This window comes from Nicotiana sylvestris, chromosome 1 (assembly GCF_000393655.2).
Source record: "Nicotiana sylvestris chromosome 1, ASM39365v2, whole genome shotgun sequence".
In the NCBI taxonomy this organism is placed as follows: Eukaryota; Viridiplantae; Streptophyta; class Magnoliopsida; order Solanales; family Solanaceae; genus Nicotiana; species Nicotiana sylvestris.
This window is the reverse complement of record NC_091057.1, coordinates 111,160,046-111,179,232: the sequence shown is the minus strand read 5'-3', so window position 1 is coordinate 111,179,232 and position 19,187 is coordinate 111,160,046. Positions and strand designations below refer to the sequence as shown.

General features: G+C 39.6%; 1 protein-coding gene across 1 annotated transcript; it reads right to left on the bottom strand.

Annotated features, from left to right (window-relative positions):
* Window positions 1-206: 206 nt before the first annotated feature.
* LOC104246785 (aquaporin PIP1-2-like) lies at window positions 207-10,211 on the bottom strand. Its single transcript, XM_070151739.1, has 4 exons — window positions 9,728-10,211; window positions 9,468-9,531; window positions 9,273-9,360; window positions 207-322 (listed from the first exon to the last, which is right to left on the bottom strand). Exons 1-4 carry the CDS (start codon window positions 10,150-10,152, stop codon window positions 207-209), a joined length of 693 nt encoding a protein of 230 aa, XP_070007840.1. The 5' UTR covers window positions 10,153-10,211.
* Between the last annotated feature and the right edge of the window lie 8,976 nt (window positions 10,212-19,187).

Here is a 19,187-nt window from a genome sequence, read left to right as displayed (position 1 = left end):
CAAGTGTCAACAAACCCCTTCAAGTGCTTTTATGCATTTTGATTCGGAGCCCCAATGAAGAATCCCCATTGCTCTAGCAATGTGAGAATAACATTCGTGATTTGAAAGTTGCCTGCCCTAATGCGGGGTGGTACTATGGCACATTCATACCCTTTATTCGACAACAGCTGAAGTGGAGCGGGAACGTTGTCTTGAGGCGGTCAGCCTCATCTATTTGCTTGAGGTTCAAGAGGAACCTCTTCAACTTGGTCATCTTCCACGTCCACATCCCCCATAAGCATGTTTTCAAGAGGATCATTGTTGTTGTGAGCCATTATTTCACCTACAATTATTTCACAAAAAGGATTAGTAACACGGAAGCAAAAGAAGACAATTTAAACACAAGACCAGTATATAGCTAAATCCATTTTTAGCTCTATTTGAGGTAACAGCGCCAAAAATTGATCTCCTCCAAGTGACACCGCTATTTGAAGTTATGAAGCGATCGATTGCAATAACAATACCTAACAAGGAGTTGGGATCGAATCCATAGGGAACTGAGGTGGGAATTAGTAGTATATATTTTGATTGAGCACATGAAGTATCTAGATTGCACTTCCACAAATATGATTTTATTTTTACTTCTAAAATTATGTTAAGGATTGCAATTCTAAAGATATAAAACTAGAGAAAATTATTTTTGAATGTTATTCAAAGATATAAAAAGTCCTAGGGCTGTGACCATGACCTAGGTATTTTCCTAATGGGATAAAGACTTTATGTTGTTTTATTGACTGGGGTGTATTATAGCTCACAACACTACGTTGCCCCCTCAATACCTCTCGGTCAGAGAGTGGTTTTGATCAATTTGACTTTCTCAAGACTAAATGGGCATCTACCAAAACTGTTGATAAGAGCTCAAGTCAGGTTGTTACTATCTCTAGGTTGTTGATCCAATTCCTTGTTAACTAGGTTAACTTAGACTAGGTCTCTCTTTCTCAAGAAGAGACTAAGTCAAATAGGCATAAATCAATGTTTGCAACCATCAATTTCACAATTAAAGCATAAATCTAGCTAAATAACAAACATCCATTCATAAACAAGCATAAATTAATCACCCGTAAGGTTTACACGCTAGGGTTGGGTCACAATCCTAGTTAAAAATCTAGCTACTCATAGTGGGTATAGAAGAAAATAAAGAAGAAAAGATAGTAAAACTTATATTGAAAGATTAAAATATGAAACCCCAATGTTAAATCACCAAAATAAACTAAAGTTGCCTAAAGAATCAAGGAAAAACGGCTACAGCACTTTGAATATTCAAAACTTGACCTAATTTCGTGAAACTATCCTATTTATACAAGGCTGGAAATTTTGGATAAAAATACCCTTTCAGAGGTTCTGCGGCCGCATAATTACATTTGCGATCCGCATTTTGCTTCAGTCTTGATAGGAGTTGCATCTGCGGCCGCACAATTCTGGAATGCGGCCGCATTTATCATATTTTGCGGTCCGCACAATTCTTGGTACGGTCGGGTAGGGCTCTTCTGCAGACCGCACATTTCTAAGTGCGACCGCGTAGCTGACTTCTGCGGTCGCATAATAATTGTGTGGTCCGCATTTCCTTTAATCCTGAAATGATAACTCTCTGAACTTCTTCTTTTGGGTAGTTTTGTGGCCACACATTTCATGTACGGATCGCACTTTACACTAGGACTCTGATGGACTTTCCTTCACATTCTGCAGTATGTTGCCCGCACTTGAACGTTTGTGCCTGATTTTGTCTTTAACTCCAGATCACTCTTTCTTGGGTTGGATTTCATTTTAGTGGTTAATTTTCTAATACTCCTGCAATTGAGGATATTTCATCAATTTTCGGGAATACAATTAAACATTTTTGAACTAAAACCAAAACTAAAAAGCGGTAGTAAGTAGTCAAAATCCCCACTTATCAACTACGGGTGTCACTTTTTAATGCAAACCTATCATAGTTGAAGGAGATTGAATTAGGGTGTATATTTTATTGGTTTGATCCATTTTGAACTAATTTGGTTCGGTTCGATCTATTTTGAATTTATTCGGTTCGATTTACAAGATTTTTGGTGCATAATAAATATATGACCATCAAATCGAATAAATTTTTTCCAATTCGATCTATTCTATAGCTCTATTGAATGATGTGATTAGATGCATAAAATTAAAATAAAATTTTAAATAAGCAAATACCTCCCTTATATGTTTATTAATGCCATCATTATAAAACATTTTAGAAATTATGGAAACAATAAAATTATATAGATAAAAAGAGAAAATTCACATTCAAATAAAATATTGAAGATCTATACAAAAAAGAGCAAATATATTATTGAATAAATAATAAAATGGTTGTACTAAGAGAGGAAATCAAAAGATGAAGAAATACAAGAAATTAAGAAATGAAGAAGAAAGTAATGTCAGAGAAGGGAAAAGCAGGGATTCAGTCCTGCATCTAGCATCTGGAATGCTGGCTTTGAACCACGGCACCTAGAACCGATATATTGCTCTAGGTGACATCCTTTTAATATATAACAATTTCTTTATAAAATATCAATATTTTCTAACTATTAATAAGGGGGAATAAGCAGGCGGCAGGTTGTTTAGGATTTGAAGCGGCCACAGATAAGTACCTCCATACTCAAAAACTTGCCTTCAGATCAAAAGATGCTGATTATTCTCAATGCCCTAGTTCTAGTTTAACAAACACAAATCAACCAATCACTACTCCTACAAATAATAGGCTAAGGAGAAAGCAAGATTTTAATAATAATCAACACCGAATATACCCTAATAAATTTGGTGCTCTTCAAGAACAAGAGGAATACGAAGAAAACAGCATTCCCACAAACATTCCTATGTAACTGCAAAACGTTCACTCTACCACACTCCAAAACTCTTCGATACAACCAATGAATACAGCCACTGTAGAGCCGACATGTGTAACAAACGTGTCTACAAGCAATGAGAGCAATGAACACTTGGAACCCAAGTTGCTACCAAATCAAAATCCTACTGACAGCTCTAACATAGCCAAACATCATAATTTGCATGCAAACAAAATTCAATCCACAAACGACAAGTTATTAAAAACCCAATACACGGGCCAACACTTGTCATTAGAGGTTGTGCAAATGGACATACATATGGACACTACTAAGCAAACTGATCCTATATACCCTCACATGCCTAACTCACCTAATCACAGCCAACTTCAATCTTCCACAAAATATATACAATCATTCTCCCCATCAATTCAGCTTTCCCCACCCCTCTTAAAAGAAAACACTCTACAAGACAATGCCAAATTTACTGCTGCTCCTAAACAAACGAAATCGACTGGCACTACTAACTCATAGAGTGACCAGAAATTCCTTCCAACCTCTCACGATAAACCTCAACAACCCAAAAAACCCCATGCAAATCCCAAACTTAGTATATGCAACACAGCCACAACACCCAGACCACCAACCAACTTCATGGATCGAGCAGGGGCTCCAGGGTCAAGCTCTTTTCTTCTCAATGATAATAGAAGGGCAGGAAATCATGGTGATTATTCAAAACCCAAACTTTCTAGCCCAGGTGGTGACAGAGAGGATGATAATGGCTATGGACAACTACATGAATCATATATGGATGGACAACATTCTCGATCCACTGTCTTCGGCAGTAGCTCCTGCTCTTTACCACACCATGCACAACCACTGGAATTGCCACAACACTTCAATCCTCTACTGAACATGAATCAAATGTTCGATCTCCCCTTATTCCTCCCCCCCCCCAAGATATAATAGAGATGAATCCACTACTTTTTCCTTGGATACCCCAACCTGCCCAGCACCAACCACATATGGGCCCTCCGATGAAACAAGGAGCAAATCTAGAGCAGGAAGTGCAAGAAGTAGAAGAGGTGGTGATTCCCCACCCTCTGGGAAGAATCTCCTTCACAGAAATCTCAACAATAAGATATATAGCCCTTATGTTATTCTCGGAGAGGGAAGACAAGAAGTACATACTCCGCTGCCCGATAGCTCTCCAAAAATGCTCAATCGAGATAACACCACCAATCACCATAGCCACAGCGAAGTATGTTGTCCTGCTGAATCCAACACCGAGGGACAGTCAGTTCATGAGGGGAACCAATCCTAGTGCAGCTACTCTCCAAAACTATTCTTCAACCATGAATACACCCACTAGCATAATCATCTGGAATGTTAGAGGCGCTAATAATGCTGATTTTAGACGTAACTTTAGGGAATTGGTTAACAACTACAACCCATGCATGGTTGTACTATTGGAGACCAAAATGGAAAACCATGCACTGCTTAGGGCAGACTTCAACTTTTCAGACCTAATTGAGATTCCAGCAGTTGGAAGAGCTGGTGGCCTAGTTATTATGTGGATGGACACCATGGTAGCGGTAGAACGTGTTAGACAGACTGATCAAGAGCTGCATGCCCTAGTCTAGGTACTACCCAATCATAACCATTGGCTTTTTAATGCAATATATGCAAGTAATTATGTAACTAATAGAATAACTCTATAGGAGAATTTTAGGTCTATTTTTGATAACTACAAAGGGCCTTAGCTTATAGGTGGTGACTTTAATGATGTTCTGACTCAGGATGAAAAATGGGGAGGCAGGCACATTAGTAATAATAGGACTTCGAGGTTCTGGTCTTGTATTAACTATTGTAACTTAATCGATCTTGGATTCAAAGGTTGTCGTTACACGTGGTATAACAATAGAAATAGGAGGCATGGACTTATATTGAGAGACTAGATCGATGCCTTGCCAATGAAGCCTGGCTAGAATCGTACCCCTTAGTAATAGTAACTCACCTCCCAAAAACTTACTCCGACCATAATCCGCTCTTAATCAGGCTAACAAATTCAATTTTAGGTAACTCTAACAAACCCTTTAGGCTATAAAAATATTGGCTAAGCCACCCAGAGTTTAGTAAGGTGGTTGAACAAAGTTGGGATAATAGGAATTTCAGTGATACACAAAGGTGTTTCCAGACTAACATTAAAGAATGGAGTGCCCAAAATTTTGGAAATATTTTAGCAAATAAGAAAAAGGATACTGGCCAGACTTAGGGGAATCCAAAACTCACCTAGTTATGCTACTAGCATGTTCCTTAGAAACTTGGAACATACTTTACTCACAGAGTATAATAATACTCTTCGCCTTGAGGAGGAACCATTGGAATATTAGATCTCGTGTTAATTGGCTCAATGAGGGTGATGTCAATACAATATTCTTTCATATTTCTGTCCTCAATAGGCGTAGGCGCAACAACATTTCCTTTTTGAAAGATAACGCTGGAAATTGGATAATGGACCGTCACAAAATCATTGATCACGCTCACCAATATTTTCAAAATGTGTTCACAACCAATAATACCCAATCAGATTGGAAAGCTATTAAAAATGCACACACAAATTTTGCCAACATCGACCTCTCCCTACTTGATAGGCCATTAGACATCCAAGAAATCATTTCTGCAGTCTATTCTTTCAAGCCATACAAGGCCCCAGGTCCTGATGGCATATACCCCATTTTCTATCAAAGATATTGGAATATTTTGGGTCCCTCTATTATCCAGCTATGTAAGGAAATATTTGCCAACACCAAAATTCCTGACCAAATGCATCACACGTTATTATGTCTCATTCCCAAATTCAAATGTGCAAATAACGTCAAAATTTTCTGACAATTAGGCCTCTGTAATACTACATACAAAACAATCACCAAAATAATTATTAACTCATCAAACCTTTTCTAAATGAACTCATCAGCCCATGCTAATCTAGCTTCTTAAAGGGGAGGAGGGCATGTGATAATGCTATCATTATCCAAGAAGCCGTTAACCAACTTAAAAAAGGAAAGGGGTGAATGGATAACTATTAATCAAAATTGATCTAGAAAAAGCTTTTGACATATTAGAATGGTCTTTTGTCTACAAGGCCTTAACCTTCTTTCAGTTCCCACCAAAAATCACTACCCTAATCATGAACTGCATCTCCACAAACAAGATAGCTGTCTTGGTGAATGGTGCACAAACTAATTTCTTTGAGCCCACGAGGGGTACCAGACAATGGAATCCTTTATCTCCTTATTTATTCATATTATGCATGAAATTGCTGTCTAACATCAACCACCAAGTTGACCTAACTCTGTGGGAGCCCATTAGAATTGGGACCTCATCTGTCACACCTTTTATTATGCAGATGACCTGACATTCATGGCACAGACCAATGAAAAAACCATCAATATCATTCACCACTCTTTAACCACTTTTTGTTCTCTATCTGGCCAAAAAATAAATAACACCAAATCCAAAATCCTCTTTTCAAGTAACTGCTCAATTGCCATCAAGGATACAATTGACTTATTCAACATCAATCCAACAACTCAATTTGGCAAGTATTTGGGATTTCCTATCCTCAATAACAAATCAAAACCTTCCGACTTCCAATTTGTATTTGATAATATGCGTAACAAACTTTCAAATTTGAAAACAAATTTCCTAACTCTTGTGGGCCGCACAATCTTGGCAAAGGCTGCCCTCAATGCCATTCCAAATCATACTATGCAATACATATCCCTCCCAAAAAAGATCATACATCAAATTGATAAAATCCAGCGTGACTTTATTTGGGGCACAACTTCTCACAAAAAAAGGATCCACTACATCTCATGGGTTGTTGTAACCCTTCCTGAAAAATTAGGAGGACTGGGAATCCCTAAAGCAGCCCATAAAAACCAAGCCATACTAGCAGGACTAGCATGGAGATTATTCATTAATCCGTCGACAATGTGGGCAAACACCCTTATCCAAAAATATAGTCCTACATCAAATGTCAAAACCGCAACCGCTTCCTTCATTTGGCAAAATATTTTGAGAGGTTGGAAAACCATTACCAAAGGAATCGCATGGGATGTTGGCAATGGGAAATCCATCAACTTCTACTTTGGATGCTGGACACCCAGCACCATAAATATCCCCTCTTCCATTCGTGGTCCTCTTAACAAAAATGATAGCAACTTAACACTTGCCCAGATTTGGAGAAATGACTAGTGGAACTGGTCCCAAATATCCTTTGAACTCCCAGATAATATTAAAAATGATATCTCTTCCATCTCCCTTTAAACAAACCCCCTGGCAAAAGACACACCCATTTAGTCGCTTAACACAAATGGCACCTTATCCACGCATTCAGTCTACACACTGCTTCATCAACACATCCAAATTGACACTGATTATGATTGAATTTGGAAGATCCATACCCTTAACAAGGTCAAATTTTTCCTCTGGCAATGCTTTAAAAATAGACTCCCACTAAATCTTACCTTCATCAAATTGGAGTCACTAACGACAATATTTGCCCGGTTTGTAGAGAAGCAGAAGAAACCATCACCCATATATTTCTCCATTGCACAGTTGCACACACATTATGGAACACTAGGGGAATCGACACTAATGCTCTCCCTAATAACAACCACTGGTTGTTATCAATCAAAGACCTCCCAATACCCATTACACACAACTGCATAACTTGGGTGGATGTATTCCCATTTGCAATTTGGCACCTCTAGTTAAATAGAAACAATAACTGCTTCCACAACCTCTCTAAACCTCTTAATTACCAAATGGTTAACATACGAACCATTGAATTTAAACTACTAGCCTGTAAATACAAAAGCCCCAGGCACAAAATTCCTATCCACATCAAATGGTACCCACCACCACCCCAAACATATAAACTAAACATAGATGCTTCCTTCTTGGGTATCCATAAGCCTGGAGGTATTGGAGGCATTATAATAAATACTCAAGGGGACATGATAGTAGGCTTTACTAACAGAATCAAAGCTTATAACCCTGCGCATGCAGAGTTACTAGCACTTCATACATAGCTAAAGCTGGCAAATGACAAAAAGCTAGCCCCCTGGAGATTGAAACTGATTCGAGGGATATAATCCAACTACTTGAGCATAATAGCTTCCCTGCCTATACTAACACTATCATTGAATGCAGGTGCTTGTTGAAGAAATTGGGGAATCCAGTGGTCGGCATAGCTTCCGCGAAAGAAACATGGTGGCACACGTTTTGAGTAAATTGGGCTCCAAACAACAACCAACCTCTACTACACATATTTTGAACTCCCCACCAGACCCAGTCAAGAGGGTGATCCAAGAAGACAAGAATGCAACATCTACTACTAGACTATTATCAAACTCTATATGTAACAAACTAGCAATGTTTGGAAACCTAGGTATTATTCCTACTATTAGTAATAGTGATGTAATGTCACTGTAGGCTATTATTAATAATATTATCCACTTCTCCACAAAAAAAAAGAAAAAAAGGTCGTTTTAGATTAAAAGGGTAGTTTGGTAATTTTAGCTAAAATGGAACATAGTGATTGATTATGTGTCTTGACTAAATTGCCCTTTGATTATATCATCATCAGCCACTACACATTCTCCACAACAACCGCACTTGCTGCTTGTAGGAAGAGAAGAGTAAGATGTGGAACGATAAGAATTTCTTTTACATTCCAAACTTCTCCTCTCATTGGTCCTGGAGAAGCTCATACTTTGGAGCTTGGAATAGTATGAAATAGAATGGTGTCATGTTAGGCACATAATATAGCTGCTGAGAAGCATTCTCTATTTACGGATTAGGCATTTTTGCACAAATAGAGTATTTTCCCTAAAGATTATTAGTTGATAAAAGATTATTGAGTTTTTTAAAATTAGAAGAAAAAAAAAGATTGTGTAGTAAATCTTAAAGTTTATGTAGCCTTTTGTTTTCTTTCTAAATTTTCAATAAAAGACTTCAACTTAATGGGTTTGCTTATCTCTTTTATATTATGAAAGATATAGAAAATAAATAAGATATTGATTTGGGGGGAAGGGAGTTTTTGTTAGGGCTAGGAGCAAAAGTTAAAACTTTATTAACAGTTGAGGTATATTCACCAATGGCATTTAGCAAATAAAAAAACCAAAAAGATATTTATATAGCTGGGGCTAACAACGGACTTTGGCCCTCCAAAACCACATGCGCTTCTAGGGGCGGGTGTTCGGTATTTCGGTTCTGTATTTAAGAATTTCGGTTCGATATTTCGGTATTCGATTTATCAATTGTGTATACCAAATACCATACCAAAATATTTCGGTACGGTTCGGTATTTCTTATTTTGGTTCGGTACGGTTTCAGTTTAACAATCAATGAATAATCAATGCTAACAGTGCACATGCACAATTGAAATTTTCACTCTAAAAGAATCTGTTTTCCGATATATAACAGTGCACAACTGCACATGGCTGATCTGAATCTGATGGCACATGCACAATTGAATAAGTGAAAAGCAAAAGCTGAACAAGACAACAACTTCTTTACAATCTGCAGTTGCACGCCAGTATACTGTATATCATATTATACAATATTACAATCTGCATTCTGCAAGCCAGTATTAGTATACAAGTGAAAAGCAAAAGCTGGCCAACTGCACAATGCACATTACACAACTATATTAAACAACTTAAACACAATTGACAGTTCAATACTGCAATCAACTGCACATTACACAACTTAACACTTAACACAGTACACAATTGAATCTGTACACAACTACACAACACGTTACACAACTTAACACAGTACACAGCCAAACCATCTGAACAGCATCTGCAAGCATGAACTAAGATGCAGCAGCAGAGAAACCAGTGATTGAAATTGTGGCCAAGTGTACCAGGAACACAGCAAATCCAATAGGCAATGGTGCCAAAAGAGGGACATGTGAATCCCTAGCACTACGCTTAGCATCAGTAGCAGAGAAAACAATGTAAACAAGAACAAAAGTGCCAACGATCTCAGCACCAAGACCTGATCCCTTTGTGTAACCAAGATTTACAACAATGGCACCACCACCCTTTGTTTGATAAAGAGTTTTGTCGAACCCTTTGACCAAACCAGCACCACAGATAGCACCAAGACACTGCATCACCATGTAGAACACTGCCCTTGTCAACGACAGTTTCCTTGCCAAGAACAGCCCAAAGGTCACTGCTGGATTTATGTATCCTCCAGAAATGCTAGCAGTACAGTAGACAAGGGCAAAGATCATGCCCCCAAAAGCCCAAGCAATGCCTTGAATACCAACAGTGGAGCATTTGGACTCAGACTTTGAAATGAGTTTCGAATATAAAATTAATCTTCGCTAAAGAACATCGCTAGAAATCTTCATCAAATTCATTTCCATCGCTAGAAAGTAGAAACATACCTTTGAAAATTGAAACTATCGCAAGTTCGCAACAACAGCATCTTCGTTTGCCCGGAATTTGTGAGGAGTGAGGAGTCGGAGCTCGGAACCTTGGTAAATTCTTTACGATTAACAACCTTGGTAAAAATCCAACAAAGCCCATCACAACAAAACCGATCGCTGTACGAGTAGCAACCTTGGTAAATTATTTACGATCAGGCTTGTGACATCTTTTGACGAGCCTAACGCTGTCTTTGGCGAAATCTCTAAGAGGATCGAACACAGAATCGAGAGCGTCCATTTGAATTAGATCTGATCTGAAAGAAGAAGCAGATCAGGGTTTCTCTTTTGTATCTGAATTGGACAAATGACCTTTAGAGTTTAGGCTTGAGCTTGGGCATAAGAATTAAGATGGGCTTGGGTGTTTGGGGCTGGGGCGATGGGCTGGGTGTTTGCCTGTTTGGGTTTGGGGCTGGGGCGATGGGCTGGGTGTTTGGGGCTGGGGCGATGGGTTGGGCAGTAATAATTAATAAAATGTCTTTTAAAATCGGATTTTCGGTATTTCGGTATACCGAAATTTCAGAATTTTAATACCGAAGACCGTACCGAAATACCGAAATTGCAATACCAAATTGGACCGAAATACCGGAAAAAACCGAAACCGAAATACCGAATTAATTCGGTCCGGTTCGGAATTCGGTTTTTTGGATTTTATGCTCACCCCTATGCGCTTCTGTAACAAAGGATATTTACAAGACAACAGAGTTTTTTTCTTTTTTCTTTTTTGCTTTTATGACAAAGGATTTTGAATAGAAAAAAATGCTACAAAATATCTTACTAATATTTAAAGTAATTTTTATTTACTACTTATATTTTACAGCTGTAAATCACGTGCCCGTTCCTCAATTATCCAACTCTAACTCATAGCTGCTCGCCTGCTCCCCATGTTCTATAGTGTAAGCTTTCTGATTTTTTTATAATTATTAGGGTATTTTTTGCTACTAAACAAGAAAATGTTCTACCTTGATAGATTATTTTCTAATCAGTTTTCAAAATTTAGTTAGGTAACAAAGGGTCCATATTTAGAATTATATTGTGGGTTCTATTGAAAGCAATCCACTCAATATCTAAAAGTGCAGCTTATGTTTCAACTGTATTGTTAGTGCACAAGTGAAGAGCATTGGCATACGCCATGACAAGCTTTCCACTGTCATCCCTAATAATACCCAATACACCCACTGTTTCTATGACATCACTACTCCAATCCCTGTCAATCTTAGACTACATGAAGGAGGAAGTCACCATATCATCTTGAAAATTGGAGGTTTAAAAAAAAAATACAGATCAAGTGGACCTTTGCTTAAATTAGGAAGTAATTACAGCTATACTAATTTTTAAGTTATGACCATGGTTTAAATACTTTGCAAATACTGACTAGGTTTTAAACATTAGCCTTAAGAGTAGCTAATGATGCACTTCTCCACGTTATCAAATTTATTTATGAAGATAGATACTTAGAAATGTAAAATGAAAAGCAAATAAGTTTTTTAATGCTGTAACAAGATGTTAGTATTTTTAGACGATCTATAATAAAAGAATGTCACAGTAAAATAAACAATTTTTTTCATAAATAAAATGGTTGGAGTATTAAATAGGAATCTTTCATTTTTCTAGATTAAATATGAATACAAAAAGATTATGAAAGTAATAATATCCGAAACGAGTTGAAATGGCGATTGTCCAAGTGTTAAACGGAAAGATTTGGAGGTATAGCTTTGAGAGGATTAGCCCTGATCCCCTATTACTGCTTATCCTATATCTTTTTATGCTTAAGTGACTTGTCGGGAGGTTTTGTTTTTGGTTTCGGAGTGAATTAGGACACTTAGTCCCTAAAATGGAAGCTTAAATTTTAAGAATTTGACCGTAGTTGGAATTGTATGAAGACGACTACGGAATGAAGTTTCGTCATTTTCGTTAGCCCCGTTGGGTGATTTTGGATTTAGGAGCCTGTCCGGATTGTGATTTGGAGGTCCATAGCTGAATTAGGCTTGAAATAGCAAAAGTTGAATTTTTGGGAAATTTGACCGTGAGTGAACTTTTTGATTTCGGGATCGGATTCCAATTCTGGAAGTTGGAGTAGGTCCATAATGTTAAATATTACTTGTGTGTGAAATATTTGAAGTCAATCGGACGTGATTTGATAAGTTTCGGTATAGGTTGTAGAAGTTTGAAGTTTCAAAGTTCATTAAGTTTGAATTGGAGTGCAATTCATATTTTTAACGTTGTTTGATGTGATTTGAAGGATCAGCTAGTTCATATGATGTTTTAGGACTTGATAGTATATTTGGTTGAGGTCCCGAGGACCTCAGGTGGATTTCGGATGGTTAACGGAATAGAATTAGACTTGTTGGAATTACAGAAAATCTGGTGTTTCAGTTGTTGGTTTCCTTCTATGCACTCACGAGAGGAGTCTCGCGTTCACGAAGGGGTTATGGTGGCAGGGGAGAAAATTGTGTAATTCGTTCGCGAAGAGGGTCCCGCATTCATGAAGCACTGAAGTCTTAAGTCTACACATTAGCGATTGGGATCTCGCGTTCGCGTAAAGGAACGATCAGATGGGGCTCCAGGCATTTAGCCTACGTGTTCGCGATGAGGGTCCGTGTTCGTGAAGGGTCTGGCAAGTAAATCTCCATGTACGCGAGAGGTCCCTCGCATTTTCGAAGGAGGATTTTTGGCAGTAGAGTTTATGGTGCTTCGCGAACGCGAGGAATCTTCCGTGTTCGCGATGAAGAAAAGACTTTGGGCAGATATAAACATTTCAAATCGAGGGTTTTGTCATTTTCATCATAACTTGAGATAAAGAGCTCGGATTTAGGCGAGATTTCGAGGGATTTTCATAGGCAACGATTGGGTAATAATTCTTGACTCATTTTTGGTTATATCCCACTAATCTATCGTTAATTTTATCTTCTAATTTAATATTTGGGTTGAGAAATTTGAGAAAAAAATTGAAAAGTTCTTCAAACAAATTTTTGGGTTTTGATTAGGATTTGAGTAATTTTGGTATGAGTGAACTTGTTGTTGAATGAGTGTTCGTATTTTATTACTTTTACCTGATTCTGAGACGTGGGTCCAGAACGACTTTTTGGGGCGATTTTTTAATTTCTTGCAAAAGCCTTAATTTTATTAATTAGACTAGTTCTTATAGTTATATTTATGGTATTTAATTACTTTTGGCTAGATTTGGTCATTCGGAGGCGGAAAGTCGTGGAAAAGGTATTCCTATTGATTGATTGAGCTTAGTTCGAGATAAGTGGCTTACCTAACCTTGTGTACGAAAATCCTCTTAGAATTTGGTACTATTGTGACACTTTTATGATATATGAGTGTCGTGTATGCGAGGTGACGAGTACGTACACGGGCTAATTATTATAAAATTCGATTTTATATTGAACAGTAACCTGTTATATCTTAAATGAGTTATTCCAGCATGTATAGTTATCCTTTTTAGCATAATATTGCATATCTACGTGTCTTAAATGCTTATTTGCAATCTATGCAGCATGCTTAGTTGATTTCTACTTTTCCTTGACTTGTATTTAGTCTTAAACTGTAGGATTTCTTGCTTTTAATTGTTGTTGCCATTGATTTCGAGCTGTGTGTTTACCTTGGGACTATGAGGTGGTACCTCGGGAGATCCCAGTTGCATATTTACTTTTGGGACTACGAGGCGGTATCTCGAGAGATCCCCATTGCATATTTACTTTTTGGAATACGAAGCGGTACCTCGAAAGATCCCCCGCTGCATATTTACTTTTGGGACTACGAGGCGGTAACTCGGGAGATCCCATGTTGAGTATACTTTTGGGACTACGAGATAGTATCTCGGGAGTGCCCCTATCATTTACCCCATGTGTTGTGTTGTTATTCTCTGTAAATTTCTCAATTCTAATTCCCACTCTTTCATTATGTTGCTATATCTCCTGTCTTATTTGTTATATTCTAGTAGGGCCCTAACTTGACCTCGTCACTACTCCACCAAGGTTAGGCTTGACACTTACTGGGTACCGTTGTGATGTATTCATGCTACTCTTTTGCACATGTTTTGTGTTCAAACTTAGGTACCTCTTACCGTCCCCGCTATTAGTCGAGAGTTTTGCTATGGATTTCGGAGACTTTAAGGTATATTTGCCAGCATCGTAGACCTCGGAGCCCCCCTCTATCCTTTATGTTATTTTTTCTTATTTTTCGTAAACACTGATGTATTGAGACAGCTAGAGTTTTTCCTTAGAGCTTGTGACTTAGGACTACCGGGTCTTTGGGGAGTTGTTCACGCTCAAAATTGTTGGTTTTACTTGTATATGTCGAGTGGCAGTTTTTCATGCTACATATATATATATATATATATATATATATATATATATATATATATATATATATATATATATATATATATATATACATGTATATTGTTAAGATTTAGTAGTTATTTCTGTTGCTATTCAGTTTTTTGCAATTGTTAGGCTTACCTAATCTTAGAGGCTAGGTGTCGTCACGACATCTTACTGATGGAGATTTGGTTCATGACAAGTTGGTATCAGAGCTATAGGTTCATAGGTGTTATGAGTCACAAGCAGGTTTAGTAGAGTCTCGTAGATCGGTACGGAGATGTCTGGACATATCTTCGGGAGGCCATGGAATTGTTAGGAAAATTTCACTTCTTTTGATTCCTTGTCGTGTAAAATTATTGATTTCAGAATGCTAAACTTTTGTCTTCTATTCTCTCACAGATAGTGAGGAAACGTACAGCCGGATCAGATGATTAGGCACCTGCACCCCTGCTAAGGCCGCGAGATGCTGGGGCCGAGATAGAGGACGCGGACGTCCACACGGTGATGCCAGATTACCCGTGTGAGCTGCTACAAAAGAGCCTCCAGTAGCTCTAGTCAGAGCATGGTCACCTGAGACGCTTGCCATTACAGCAGCTATTTAGGAGACCCTTGCACAGTTTCTGAGCATGCTCGGTACTTTGGCTCAGGCAGGGTTGATCCCACTTGCTCCTGCCACATCTCAGGCTGGGGGAGGAGCACAGACTCCCTCCACCCGCACCCCAGAGCAGCGGGTTTAGGTCATCCAGGTTTTAGAGGTCATACTAGTGCAGCTGGTAGCCCCAGTTCGACCCGAGGGTAGGGCAGCAGTTTTTGAGGAGGAGCAACTCAGGATCAAGAGGTACAAAAAGTACTACCCTCCTACTTTCAGTGTCATGTCGTCAGAGGATGCCCAGGGTTTTCTTGAGGAGTGCTATCGTATCCTCCATACTATGGGTGTTGTGGAGACGAGTGGGGTTTCTTTCACTACGTTCCAGCTTAGGGGAGCAGCCTATCAGTGGTGGCGTGCTCATGAGTTAGGTAGCGCGACTGAGATAGCTTCACTCACATGGACTCAGTTCTCGAATATGTTCTTGACTGAGTATGTTCCCTAGAGTCTCTGAGATGCATGGCGCGCAGCATTTGAGCAGTTGCGCCAGGGTGCCTTCACTGTGTCAGAGTGTGTGGTTCACTTCAGTGATTTGGCTAGACATTCCCCATCCTTGGTTGATACAGTTCGAGAGAGGTTCCATCGGTTTATCGAGTGGCTCAACCCCAGTATCAAGCTTAGTATGGCCCGGGAGTTGGAGATGGATATTGCGTACCAGCAGGTTGTAGGGATTGCTAGGAGATTGGAGGGTATGCTTGCTCGGGAGAGAGAGGAGAGGGAGGCGAAGAGGTCTCGAGAGTCTGGAATTTATAGTGGTACTCGTTTCCCAACTGCAGTTCATCATGGTAGGGGCTATGTGAGTCACCCTGTTCATTCAGCACTTCTAGCTGCCAGTAATATTCCGGCCACTCCTAGGCCCTAGGATCCTTATTATGCACTGCCATTTTAGTGTACCTCCTGCACGGGGTGCTTTCAGCGGTCAGTACAGCCGACCTGGCCTAAGCCAGCCACGCCCTCTGAGAGCTTGTTTTGGGTGTGGCGACACTCGCTATATGGTAAGGGATTTCCCGAAACTTAGGAGGGGTGCATCTCCAAAGACTACTCAGGCACCGCGTGCACTACCGGGTCCTCGGGCTATGATTACAGCACCAGCTACCACTCCACCTACTCAGCCAGCTCGAGGTGGAGGTCGGGTAGGTAGAGGTCACCCTAGAGGGGCAGGGCAGGCCAGATATTATGCCATTCCTGCTCGTACAGAGGCAGTTGCATCTGACTCTATCATTACAGGTATTGTTCTGGTCTGTCATAGAGATGTGTCATCTTATTTGATCCAAGATCCACTTATTCCTATGTGTCATATTATTTTTCCATGTATTTGGGCGTATCTCGTGATCCTTTGAGTTCTCCTATTTATGTGTCTACACCTGTGGGAGATTCTATTGTTGTTGACCGTGTGTATCGGTCATGTTTCGTTGTTCTTAGTGGTTTTGAGACCAAAGCCGATTTATTATTGCTTAGTATGGTAGATTTTGATATTATTTTAGGCATAGACTAGTTGTTACCCCCATTATGCTATTCTTGATTGCCACGCCAAGACCGTCATGCTAGTTATGCCAGGATTGCCACGATTAGAGTGGAGAGGTATCTTAGATTATACTCCCAGCAGAGTTATTTCATTTTTTAAAGCTCAATGAATGGTTGAGAAGGGGTGTGACGCATATCTAGCTTATGTGAGAGATGTCAATATTGATACCCTTACGGTTGAGTCCGTTCCAGTAGTGAGGGATTATCCCGATGTATTTCCAGCTGATATTCCGTGCATGCCACCTAAGTTAGATATCGACTTTGGTATTGATTTGGTGCTGGGCACTTAGCCCATCTCTATTCCTCCATATCGTATGGCTCCTCCTGAGTTGAAGGAGTTGAAGGAAAAGTTACAGGAATTGTTTGATAAGGTCTTTATTTGTCCCAGTGTGTCACCTTGGGTACCCTAGTCTTGTTTTTGAAGAAGAAGAAGAGGGATGGTTCTATGCGTATGTGCATTTATTATTGTCAGTTGAACAAAGTTACAGTGAACAACAGGTATCCATTGCCTCTTATTGATGGCCTATTTGATCAGTTACAGGGTGCTAGAGTGTTTTCCAAGATTGACTTGAGTTCAAGTTATCATCAGTTGAAGATTCGAGAGCCAGATATCCCGAAAACTACTTTCAGGACTCGGTATGGTCACTACAAGTTCCTTGTGATGTCATTTGGGATGACTAACGCCCCACTGAGTTCAGGCATTTGATGCACAGTGTATTTTGGACCTATCTTGACTCAATCATCATTGTATTTATTGACGACATTCTGGTGTACTCTCGGAGTCAGGAGGATCATGAGCATCACCTGAGGACTGTGTTTCAGATCTTGAGAGAAAAGAAGTTATATGAAAAATTCTCAAAGCGTGAGTTCTGGCTAGATTCAATGGCATTTTTGGGACATGTAGTGTCGAGTGAGGGGATCAAGGTAGATCCGAAAAAGGTTGAAGCAATGTAGAGTTGGCCTAGACTGACCTCAGCTACAAAGATCCGAAGTTTTCTTGGTTTGGCAGGGTAATACCATCGATTTGTAGAGGGTTTCTCATCTATTGCAGCACCTATGACCAGGCTGACCTAGAAGGGTTATCCATTCAGGTGGACAAACAAGTGTGAGGAGAGCTTTCAAAAGCCCAAGACAGCTTTGACTACGGCCCTCATCTATGACCTTGAGTAATCAGCTATTATTCATGCCTTGATGATTTGGCGACACTATTTGTATGGTGTCCCTTGTGATATCTATACCAATCACCGGAGTTTGTAGCATTTGTTCAAACAGAAGGATCTTAACTTGCATCAACGGAGGTGGTTAGAGCTACTTAAAGATTATGATATCACAATTCTATACCATCTCGGGAAGGCCAATATAGTGGTCGATGCCTTGAGTCACAGGGCGGAGAGATTGGGGAGCTTAGTATATCTACCAGTAGCAGAGAGGCCATGGGCATTAGATGTTCAGGCCTTGGCCAACCAGTTTGTTAGATTGGATATTTCTGAATTGAGTCGAGTTTTGGCTTGTGTGATCTCCCAGTCTTCTCTTTATGATCGTATCAGGGAGAATCAGTATAATGACCCCCATCTGCTTGTCCTTAAGGACACGATTTAGCACGGTGATGATAAGGAGGTCACTATTGGAGATGATGGTGCATTGAGGATGCAAGGCAGGCTATATGTGCCTAATGTAGATGGTTTGTATGAGTTGATTCTCTAGGAGGCTCACAGTTCGCAGTACTCCATTCATCCAGGTGTCGCGAAGATGTATCAGAAATTGAGGCAGCATTATTGGTGGAGGAGAATGAATAAGGACATAGTAGAGTATGTAGCTCGGTGTCTCAATTTCCAGCAGGTGAAGTATGAGCATCAGCGTCCAGGTGGATTGCATTAGAAACTAGAGATTTCTGAGTAGAAATGGGAGCGGATCACTATGAATTTTGTTGTTGGGCTTCCATAGACTCACATGAAGTTTGATGCAGTTTGGGTGATTGTGGATAGGTTGACCAAGTCAGCTCATTTCATTGTAGTGATGACTAATTATTCTTCCGAGCAGCTGGCTCGAGTTTATATTCGCGAGATTGTCATGATTCATGTTGTGCTAGTATCTATCGTCTCTGACTAGGTTATACAATTTACATCGCGATTCTGGAGGGCCGTATGGAATGAGTTAGGTACTTGGATTGAGTTAAGTACAACATTGCACCCTCAGATGGATAGACAGTCCGAGCGCACTATTTTAGACACTGGAGGACATGTTCCGTGCGTGTGTGATGGAGTTTGGGGTTCCTGCGATCAGTTCTTGCCACTTTTGAAGTTTGCCTACAACAACAGTTATCAGTCGAACATTCAGAT